The sequence below is a fragment of the Rhyacophila brunnea genome, unplaced genomic scaffold (genome assembly GCF_057557595.1).
Source record: "Rhyacophila brunnea isolate RB1 unplaced genomic scaffold, BYU_Rbru_1.0 scaffold_18, whole genome shotgun sequence".
NCBI classification, from domain to species: Eukaryota; Metazoa; Arthropoda; class Insecta; order Trichoptera; family Rhyacophilidae; genus Rhyacophila; species Rhyacophila brunnea.
The window spans coordinates 20,581,153-20,593,313 of record NW_028232837.1 but is presented as its reverse complement, the minus strand read 5'-3'; the positions used below and the strand labels follow the sequence as shown (position 1 = coordinate 20,593,313).

At 35.3% G+C, this 12,161-nt stretch overlaps 1 protein-coding gene across 1 annotated transcript in view; it reads right to left on the bottom strand.

The window, feature by feature from the left end:
* LOC147073308 (anosmin-1-like) overlaps positions 1-12,161 on the bottom strand; it is a 72,312-nt gene that overhangs the window by 6,611 nt on the left and 53,540 nt on the right. Inside the window, exon 3 of the mRNA XM_085945405.1 lies at positions 458-647. Within this exon, the coding sequence (XP_085801531.1) occupies positions 458-647 (190 nt within the window). The remainder of the gene's footprint in view (positions 1-457; positions 648-12,161) is intronic.

Here is a 12,161-nt window from a genome sequence, read left to right as displayed (position 1 = left end):
TTAATGAGTGAGTGAGCACACTATGAGAAATAGAGCTCCCTGATTGGTTAGAAAGGCCTTGATGACAGAACTCACATTATTCTTTGAAAATGTTAGTTATGACACCAACAGTAAAATTTGTCAACGATTTTCACATGGTTCAAAGTGACCTTCGGTCGCCAATTATTTTTCTTTATATAGACTAATGTCTTTAGAATCACTTGGTACTTTAACAAAAAAAATACAAAATTGTAAAATGTGAGTTATGACTTTAGGCGAATCGAATGATGATAGTAGAAAATAGTAGAAAAGACCTCAACTTCATTCAATTTAATTTAAAAGTTGATCAACTTTGTTGAAATATGATTGTCACTTTTCAATTGACTTTCAACTATCATGTAACACACGGTTGAACGACAAAAATCGCCACGTGATTGAGTGAACAGCGTGCCAAAAGCAAAGAGACAGTTTTCCTGACCTGGTGCATCATGCAATCCTCTCGGCAGCTGGCACGTTGCGCCGCACTTGTGCCGGCAGCACTTGAGCACGCCGGGGCACCTGGCGTCCGTCGCGCACGCGCGCACACACGCCGAGTCCCATGCGTTCATATCCCGCGCCGTCGCGCACAGCCCCGGTTTCTTCTGAGTTGACAAGCACGTCGAAACACACTGAAATAGATATAAATAAACACATTTAAATTTACATGCTGTAAAGTATAATGTTAAATAAAGGATAAAAAAATTAATTGCCATCATGGGAATTGCGCTCGTTTTTCTTGTCTTGTCGAAAACATATATTTTTCATAATATTAATACTATCGACCGAAGGTACTTGATGGAATTTGAATTTAAATTCTAATGGATTCAAGCTCTGTACTATTCCATTTAAGTAGTTTTTTGCGACCCGGGTTTCGCCTTTCGGCATCTTCAGGTGTCGTGTACACTCACCAAAGGTAAACACACACTGACAACACTCTTAACTCTACCTTATAATTATAGTAAATCAATACAATAAAGTAGGTAAAATCTCCATTACCTACCAATCTAGTCAGAGGTCACAAAAAATATAATAAACAAATTATGAATAGTTGAAGTGTCAGTAAAAAAAACCTAATTAGTAAAAACCCTATCTTATTAATAACAATACACTCGATAGCACATTATTATAATAAATCGTCGAAACCTAATAGTAGATTATTATTCTTTAGGATCCATTAGAACAGGGGGGGCAAACTGCGGCCCGTGGGCCGCATGTGGCCCGCCGGGTATTTTTTTGCGGCTCGCCATCATTAATTGTACTTCTGATTACGAATAACTTTTAAATACTTTTAACTCCGCGTTGCAAGGAAAAAAATATATGCCAATATGGTAAAAAGTTTGAATAGATTTTAATTAAAACTCAAGTTATTCCTTCAACCAATATCGAATAACAACGTGGACCACTTTCCAACTTTGTAGTTGCTGAATATACCAGAATATAAATTTGAAGAATATGGTAAAATTATTAAAGCTCTGAATGACGATTTTTCACAAAGATTTGGTGACTTGACTGAAAATTGAGACAAGTTTAGCAATAGTACGCGATCCATTTTCAATAGATATTGATAGTGTACCAACAGAGCTACAACTTGAGATTATTGATCTGCAGTGTGACACTGATTTAAGAGAATTGCATCGTCGTGAAGAAATCTTCAAATTTTACAATGCCCTTAACTCAAACAAATTCGACCAACTTAAAGATTATGCAAGAAAAATGTTCGTTTATTTTTGGATCAACCTATATATGTGAACAAACATTTTCGATCATGAATCTCAATAAAAATTCTTTACGAAAAAATATCTCCGATGCCCATTTACAAGCAGTTTTGAGAATATCAACTACAAAATTAACACCTGAATTTAAAAAAAAAATGTTTAAAAATGTAGAACAGTTTCATTCTTCTCATTAATTTTTTTGTAATGTTTATTTTTCGTGATAATAAATAGTGTACCTATATCTAAAAATGGTATTTTACTTGCGGCCCGCCGCTCATTTTGAATTCTTGAATTTGGCCCTCCATCCAAAAAGTTTGCCCTCCCCTGCATTAGAATATATTTTTCATGTACGACTAAAACGAAGTAATATGTGTAATATTAAACACTTCTGAGAAAATATTATATCAAAACCAATAGAAAAAATCTTTTTGAAAAAAGTGGGACACCCGCAGGAATCTAACCTGCATCTCTCGGGTTTCACTTACTTTTCCCCCCTTTTACTTACTACTTACTTACTTACTTTTCCCTACTTTTACACCCCGACTTACTTTTTTCAAAAAGATTTTTTTCTACGATCTTGTATTCAAATCCATTGACACCATAATATTTATATCGGACAATAATATTATTATCCAATACTAACAGAGGCAGCTGGGCGCTGGTCCTCCACAATATAAGTAAAACATAAAACATTAAATTTTGGTTTTTTTTTAAATACTAAATTTATAATTATGTATATACTCCGATTACATTGAATTAATTTTATTAACAAATTGAAGTATTTACCCACACACATCAATCTGTTAACTACGTGTAGACGGTAGATATATTAATTTAGGTATTTAATTTTAACTTACATTTCGTCAAACATACCGTAACTAAATGTGCCGCAATCTTTTTGTTTAGACTTTAAACATACAGTCAAACTCGTTCATTACGATCACGGACATGGCCCGCACAAGGGGGGGCTGACAGGGCTCTAGCCTGGGGGCCCGGGCTCTGAGGGAGCCCTGCGTGGCGAGACTACCTTATAAATAAGATAAACACACATCACACATTTTCTCTAATGGTCAAAAAGTCGCCTGCGACGCTGTTTTACTTTAAGAATATTAACATTTTTAAATATGTGATTGTGAGATGCAAATTTCGATTATTGTGTGTCGATATTCGAAAATTTCAAAACTCAAGTGGATTTATTGAAAAATACAAAAAATCGCTAAAAATACACTGAATTGGTACCCTTAATTTTACATGGAACACCATTTGGGAAAGGTTTCTGTAGAGCGTCACATTGCTTTTAACCTTAGCGATCGGTAGGGGGTCCCGATAAAGATCCTGGCCTGGGGGCCCGCTTCGGGATATGGGGGCCAAGATCATGGATATAGCGAGATCTCGGATGTAATGAGGAAACACTCGTTGATATTTTAGTTTGTGATTTTCTCCATACATTTATTCACTGTTATAACAAGCAACTTATCGGATAATATATACCGATCTAAAATATTCTCAAAAATTATCTTAAAACTGTTAATATTTTGTCGATCGTTTAAAAACTTTTCGACCCTAAGCAATAAAATCCGACCGGACAGGATGCCGCCGGGGTCGCAGTCTAAGTACCTACTTAATTGGTGTTTCCGCCGGCAATATTGAAAAAGTATCCACGCATATGGTTGAAATAAGTAAAAAATCCAAGGATTTGTGAAATCAGTCATTACAATAAACAACTTCTTTTGTAGTTTATGAATTTTCTTCGACTTTTTGTGTTATGTGACCGCTCATTTAAAAATACCAATTCTCTGATATAACGAGTAACGCATATAACGAGAAAATTCAATCGGTCCCATCTTCCTCGTAATAACGAAGTTCGACTGTATTTTAAATCTTCTTCTGTCATCATCATCAAGCATATTCGACTATCTGACGTAGCGAGCGTATCTTGCGCTTCAATCAAACCCGCCACACATTTAACTAAACTAAAAAAGTGTATTAATTACCTGCAAAGTATACGAGACTTATCTCTTATCTAATAATAGTGAACATTCGCTATCATTGCGTGACATTCGCGAGTCACGTTTTTGCATGTATGGTTTAGGTTTTATCAAGTGCGTTCTTGTAAAACTGGGGTAAAACAACCCTTTTTCCGGATATCAGTTTCATACGGGGGAAGCATTTAATTCTTGAACAGTAAGTGTGCGTGAAGAGGGAGGACAACTTTCTTTTCGTACTTGTCTTATAAGAGAGAATTCATGTCTGCAACTCGTTATGTAGGCTATTGAATAATAAAATATATGCACTGATTTTTTTCCATTTTTTTTATTGGTTATATAATAATATAATATGTTATAATACATATTACCTAGGTATATGAAGAAATATATGACAAATTACTAATCCGATTGTCTTTTCTATTCACAGCGAGTCCGCAATACTGAGACGGCGCCACCCCGAGGTGCACTTCAAGTAGATAAGGGGACACACCGGGATAGAAGGAAATGAAAGAGCTGACAAATTGGCTCGGCATGGTGCCTCTGAACCCAAGACCGCGATAGCTTATGACAAATTTCCTCTGAGCTACGCGAAAATTACAATTTCAGATATGGTGAAAAACGAATGGAACTCACGATACATAAACTCATCGACAGGGGAGTTGACCCGAAAGTTTTTACCTTCAATTTTAGCAGCACGAGACGTCAGGGTGCATAAGGGGCTGTGTTTCGAGATGACTCAGATTCTTACAGGTCACGGAGTCATGCGAGCATACCTGCACCGGTTTAAAATAACATCTGATGGAAAGTGTCCATGCGACGACGGAAGCGACCAGGACGTCCTACATTTACTCCTAGATTGTCAAATCTTTAGCAAGGAGCGGCACAACCTGAACTTTTTATTACAGATGGCAGATGCGGACATTCGAGACCTTCCGGGGACCATGGCAAACGGGCCGGAAGAGACGCACTATTTAATTTCTGTATTGATGTAATAAAAAGAATAAAAATAATAAATGGCGACATGTAAAGATGATTCATGCCTTTCAGATCCAGTGACTGCAATCATATAAGATAGGATAAGTATATGCTCAGAATATCAGTCCTATGTGACATTTCTTTTACCACGGGAAAAAAAAACTCGACTACAAATCGCAGTCCTCAGTTCCCAATGAATATGACAAAATATTCATCAGAATCACCTCCGCTTTGCGCTACTAAGAATTTTCCAGGGTTTTTGCAAGGCGGTTTCGTAGGCCCTGGCCGAATTCAAATTAGCAATACCCGATGCAGGTAGAAGAACAGTTTTCAATAAGGCATATTCTCTCAGCCGCCACAATTTTCATTTGACTAGCATCAAAAATTGCGTTGCAAAAAGCATTGCAAAAAGTGCGATGACACGCCTTACCACTATATGGAAGGATCGGGGAATTTCGATTGCCACAAAAATGATGCTTGTGCAAACATTAGTGTTCTCGATATTCCTATACCCCTGAAGGCAAAAGAACGGAAGGCAATTGATGCCTTTGAGATGTGGTGTTGGCGCCGAATGCTTTGCATTTCTTGGACGGAGCACAGGAGGAACCGGTCAATCATCCAGGGACTGAAGATAAAGGAACGGCTCTCGACGATATGTCTGAGAAGAATTCTGCAGTTTTTTTGGACATATTGTCAGGAGCGGACCGGACAACCTGGAGAGACTGGTAGTCTTGGGTAGCCTCCAGGGAAGGCGAAGTAGAGGAAGAGCGTCTGCGTGATGGAGCGACCAAGTGAAAGAGCTGACTGGGGGCACCATCCATTCTGCCCTGAGAAAAGCGGAAGATCGAGAAGGATGGAAAGTCTTGGTCGCTCAAAGGATGGCGAAATTTAAATGTGGTCACGATCCTCAGCCATGAGTGCACGACCAAGAAGAGAGCATCAAGTAGAGTAGTTTGCGTGCCAAAGTCCCTAAGAAACCTCGATAGTAAATGCAAGGTATCCATAAAGGCATCTAGGAAAAAAAAAATACAGTCCCTTTCAACATTACATGATTGACTCATTTTACAATAATATTGTGACTAGGGAATCCAATCCCGAGCAAAAATTCTCATCTCGGGATTACAATTTGACAATCCGCAACTTAATCGAAATGAATCGGCAACTTACACATGGGTATAAATCAAACTTCATTCAAACTCAGTTTATTTCAAATGTAGTTATTTCTTATTAAAAGTATTTTTTCTGTTATATTTTCGTTTTTATTTTATTTTGCATAAAAATTGATAAAAAAATCAATCCCGAAAGTTTCGGAATTATGTTTATCAATCCCGGAATTCATAGGTATCGAAAATAGCTCGGGATTTGGGATCCCGGAATTGAAATCCCTAATTGTGACAAGTGCAGTAAATATTTGATAAACTATCGCTTACTTTATAGTTTTCAATTCAATATATTAACATGCATTATTATTAATTTGTCCATAGAGATTTAGATACACATTTTAAAATATGTGGTAGGTATCAATATAATATATTTGTGTCTTGGATTATCTGTAACGCACGAGAGAAAACATATGAAAATGTCTAAGAAAGAGCGATACAGTGAGAATGCGTATTAAACACACACGTATAAACGCAAATTCTAAATTTGAAACAATCCAAGGAGTCGTTTATTTTAAATGGGTCGTGAAAGAGAACAAAATTATACTCTCATAGTAGTTTGACCGATGCTTACAGTGCGGTAATTGCATACTAAATGATTAGAGTATGGAGAAATTGGTGTATTATCTAAAAGACCTAACCTACTTTAACCTAAGAAAATGTACACAAGGAATAAAAATAGAAACATTATGAATAATGAAGAACCATCAGCAAATTAACGAGTGCAGTGATGACGTGCTCGGCAAAGTAGACATATAATTGAGTCTAATACACCAGGAAACAGACAGTATAACATATAAGATATGGGAAACAGGGAGAAGATGTATGATAATGTTGACAGGTGGTTCTGCCACCTGGTAATATTTGTTAGTAATAATATTGAGCTAATTTCGTGTTTCATGACTTACTCCGTGATACAATTGCCACAGATTCGTGATGCATGTATAAGTATTTATTTTGTAGTAAAGAATTTTTCGAACAATCGAATATTATTCAAATAATATCCGTTTCCGGTCGTTTTCATTTTCCTTATATTCCATTGGTCGATGGGAGCGATAAGCCGCTGATGCATGCGTTTCAAAATAATTCGTTTTCCGGCAACCCCACCAGTAAATAAGGCAGTAATAGCTGAAACCAAAATGGCTTCTTCGCCATAAATAATATTGTGTTTACATTATTTGCAATAAGACATGGGGTATCGTCATATTATTGGCGCATTTTTTGAAACATACGTTTTCGACAACAATGGAAAAATACTTTTCAAAATATAAAAAAAGTAATGTTTTTATTCACTGACACAATTAGGTCGTGTTTGAGGCATTCTTGAAGTATTTTTATTACGCGCGAATCTCGCTGATGTATATATTATAATACAGAAGCATCCGAACAACTCTCGAACGTCCACCAAAATAATCCACAACTTACGACAAGACACACGTCATATAGAATGTGATTCACGTTACACTACCCTTTGCATTACAGAATAATGTTTTGTGGTGACTATATTGCGTTTTGCCAACTTAATCAGGGCGAAATGTACCGCATAACGACCAAAACAGTATCACGAAAGAAAGAATGCAATCGTATCTCATAAGAATAATAAAACACCTCAAAGTGGGCGAGCATGAAACCCAAAACATCCAGTCCTTGGATAAACTAACTAGGTGGAAAGCCCATCGCATCGAAGGATGCACGAAATAATATCTAAATTCTTGTTAATTTATGCTGGCATCTATAATTTACGAACATGCTCGTGAAGAAAAGGATTGCATAAAGCCCCCTTCTTCTTTGACCACGTACATCCCTTAGACGTTGCACATGGACACCACACGTCGCCTCCAAGAATCCATGTCGCTCGCCATGCAATAGCTTCACCGTTTACACTCTGTGGATAGTATTTAGCGGCCTTCCAGGACGCCGGAATCCTATTGGGTTATTATATTATACTTGGTACATAATTCTATCATATTTTTATCCATGCCAAAGAAAATAATGTCTCAAATTATTGAAGTCATCCAAATGGCCAGTGTCTTATAAAACCTTCCAATATTTGTTTATGCTTTGCAAAACGTACCCCATTATTTTAATCAACAAGCAATAAGCATGAAATATTCTAAATATGTATAATTTTGTTGTTATCTATGTTTTCAGGGCCAAAGACTAATACTCGCTTTAGGCTTTAAAATTTGTAAAATCTGTAAAGTACTTGTAGGTAGGATATTACTCACATGATAAATTTTCACGTTTCATTGTTTTCTTCACACTGTTCTAATTTGATTTACTTACCAATTTATTATTTTTATTCAAATTCCATATTTAAAATATTTTTTTTTGAAAATATGGAAGAGCTTCAAAATCTCATTACACACCTACTTATTATTCTCTTTGTAACCGTTGTGTTTACAACTAACATTAAAACTCTAAGTAGTGTTAATAATAATATCAGGATTATTAAGTCAGTTATCGTTTCAATTAGAGTAGATTGTAAGAATTACTTGAAAATCCTGTTTGAACAAACTTCCGACAGTCCATAAGCTATTTATTCTGTATACAACAATAATACAAAGCTGGAAAGCGCTTTGAATATTAAATAATATTGTGTTATTTGAACAACTTAGTAGTTTAGCTCTGCCATTTCGATAATTACTTCCTAAGTTAAAAAGAAAAAAAATGGCATGTTACGTATAATTATAATATTGTCTCAATTTAGCTTGCTAATTAAAATATATATTGTATGAGTCACAATGTGATTTGTGGTTTTTTTTTTATTGTCTCTCTCTCCCTCTCAAAGTCTATTAGTGAGTCGAACCACCACGTCCATAAACACAGTCCAGGTAGGTAATTAAATGCATAGGTAAACTAATTTTCACACAATATAATATTATCATATATATATATTATCTCATTAATTAACTCCATTAATTCCCAATACATTGCGATTGTTCCCAGAATGGACGATTTTACACCTCTTGAGTGTACTATTTTTATTGTTTATAATATTACTAATGATCCATTATTAGGTTTTGACGATTTATTATACGCTTATCGAGTGAATTATTATTGATAAGATGATAAGGTAGGGAGTTTTTTACACTTCATCTGTTCGTAATTTGTTATATTTTTTATTGTAATCCTTGACATAATAGATAGGTAGGTGATTGATCCTTTTAATAATTCACCTGTTTCATTTAAACGCGCTATCTCCAAAATTTTGTTTAAATAGATATATATATACTTAAGTAAGTATATATATTTTTTATGTTAAGTACTTTCTTTTGTATATAATTTAATTATTCATTATTCTTCCTCATTTTTCTCATGTAATTTTCTTATGTAATTTCTTTATATTTATGTTATTCTAACTCTCTATCTTGTTAGGCTTAATTATATTATAATGTATACATGGAAACTTTGCTGGTTGCAATAACTTTTCATTATTATATTTTATATTTTTGTAATCAATATGTTACTGTTTGTTTCCTTAATAAATAAAATAAAAAAATAAATAAATAGATAATTTTTATCTACTTTATTGTATTGATTTGTTATATAAGTTAGAGTTAATAGTATTCGTTATCAGTGTGTGTTTGCCTTTTGGTGAGTGTACACAGTGCCTGAAGATGCCGAAAGGCGAATCCCGGGTCGCAAAAATCGACTCAAATGGAATAGTACAAAACTTACATCCATAGATAATTAGAACATAATGATTACTCCAATTGAGCTCTACGATCTCTAATTTATTCATGATCGTACTGTTATATCCATTCAAGGGATGGCTTTTGTTTAATACAAGAGAAATTAACCAATCAAGTTCAAATAGATATCAGTTATGAAGATATCCTGGGTGCGATTCGAACATCACGTGACAAGCAATTACCTGCAGGATTCGAAATCCCACGACCCACGTGAAGACAGGAGGCGGCGTCTGTTTGCAAGATCGTTTCCCAGAACCAGAAAGATAATTAGTCAGATTGCTATGATGATCATGGCGGTCCCACAGTCGGACCGTGGCCCAGGGAGGAGGGACTCATTTCTAAAGGTTTTTGAACTTCCCGCTCGGCCTGTGTTTACTACGCAGGACCGCAGGGAGTGACAACCCAAGAACTGTGTCCATCGGTGAAACCGTCAATATTACTTTAAATGTGTTTTACGTCGTTACATGTATTAATATTATTAAACCAGGCCATTAAAATAAACAGAGAGTCAATAAAACAATGAAGGTTTTTATAAACGTACCTGATAGGAGGTATCTATTTTCAAATACCGATAAGTTCACTATTCAAAATTTGTGGTAAAAGACTTTTTTTTGTATTTCAAGCGTGAATGTATTGTTTAATATTAAACTTTATTTTTTTCATTGTATCGTTCATTCAAATTAGAAAAATATACATACCTACCTACTTTTATTATCTGTATCCAATAATTATTGTCATAAATTTAAGCAGAGTAAAATCGGATATAATATCGGGATGTATTTGTAAAATTTTTATTAATCAGTTTTAGTACCTAATTCATTGAATTTTTAAACGTTCTTTTATGATTTTGACTGGTTTTGTAAGTTATAAATAATTTTGTCATAGTGTGTGAAATCGCATATATAACGAACATGTACCTAGTGTTACCACCATGCTAACGTTATAGAGAAATTTCTAATCCGGTGGATTATTCTGATTGGAATAAGAATAACATGGCCTGTTTATGTTTAATTATTCTAAGTTGAAAATATGGCACATAACACAAAAAATATATATCAACAGAGGTGCGTGTTTCCAGTGATATTAGTGCCGAGGATCGCCGGAACAATAGAGGCAACCAACAGAAAGTCAGTCGGCCGCTATCTGCCAAAATGGTGGCCAAGAAGATAAACAAATTGATTTTAAAAATGTATTTAACCGATTTTACTGTGGGGAGTCATTCTCCTGCCTGTCATTTGCCAACGTATTATATAACTATACCAAATTAAGTGTTTAATACTCAATGTAAATTCTGTTCTAATTTTAAAAAAATCTGAACACGTGGTAAATCCAATTTTTAAATACTCTAAACCCCCTCTAAAAAATCTCGCTTGACCGCCTGCCATTTTTATTAACGAATTCATTAGGTCACAGACTACAGTAGGTAAATGATTGTGTTAGATTTTTACCATATGTGGACTTAGCGGTTTTTGAAAATAGACACCTCACTGACGCGTGTTCACAAAAGAAAACAGGACCGGTCAATAGTCTTAAAAAATGGATAGCATTACAATAATTTTCAAAAAAATCCGTAAAATATTATTCCAAGGGTCATCTCTCGATTCGACCCTGTGATTTTGCTCCCGCTATCCGAACAACCTTCTAATGTCATAAAACGAACGCGGGTTTTATGGCCCGAAATGAAATCGATTTTTATTTATTGCCCACAGCCGTTTAACGTCTTCCTGCTCTGGTTTTTACGATGCCGGTAAATAAAACAATATTCGGCACTAAACAGTAAACATGCCAACAACATCGAAAGGGTGGCCGTCCGCTGTCCGCCACCGATAGTTTTGACAATCAACTCAAAATTAAACGCCTCCACCACTGGACAATAAATTTACTCATTCTTTCGCATACTAGAATATTAGATGACGCAATCGATTCGTCAGGAATTTTTAAAAAGGGCCCCACAGAACAGATAATAAATAGAATTCCGATAGGCTATAAATACCAATACAGTACATTTTGGCGCAGGGTTTTGAATGTGTGAGTGTCCTACGAAAATGAACCACGCATTATATACGTGCAATAGTGTGTGTAATACACAAAGACATTACACCAATATTAAATCAGAGTCAATGCATAAACCGAGAGCAGTTATCAGTATTCGACGTATGACGTATTATTAACACGTGTTTAAATTTATCCCGTATTCTTCCTTACTCGAGATCGGTTGCCTGCTTCTCCTTACCCATTAGGTATTTCAGTTCCCATTATTTCTGAGTTTCCTCGGCCTCCAAATTATTCAAACACGTCATAAATTTTTCAATTCTTATATCAAAATCAAAAAATATGTACCTACTTATTTCACACAATTAATGTTTTTTTTTTTTACATTATGTCGATTTAGATTTCACACAACCAATAAGATAAGAGAACTAGTGGTTATTATTATAAAGCGCTGAAAAACTTCATACTTCGAAAATATTTCCCTCAATGAGAAGTATGGTTTACTCCAACTTATAATGTAAGGCAGCGGTTTCCAACCTGGGAGGCGCGCCTCCCAGGGGAGGCGCGATCTATTGCCAGGGGAGGCGCCAAAATTTTTTAATAAATTAATTTTTATAC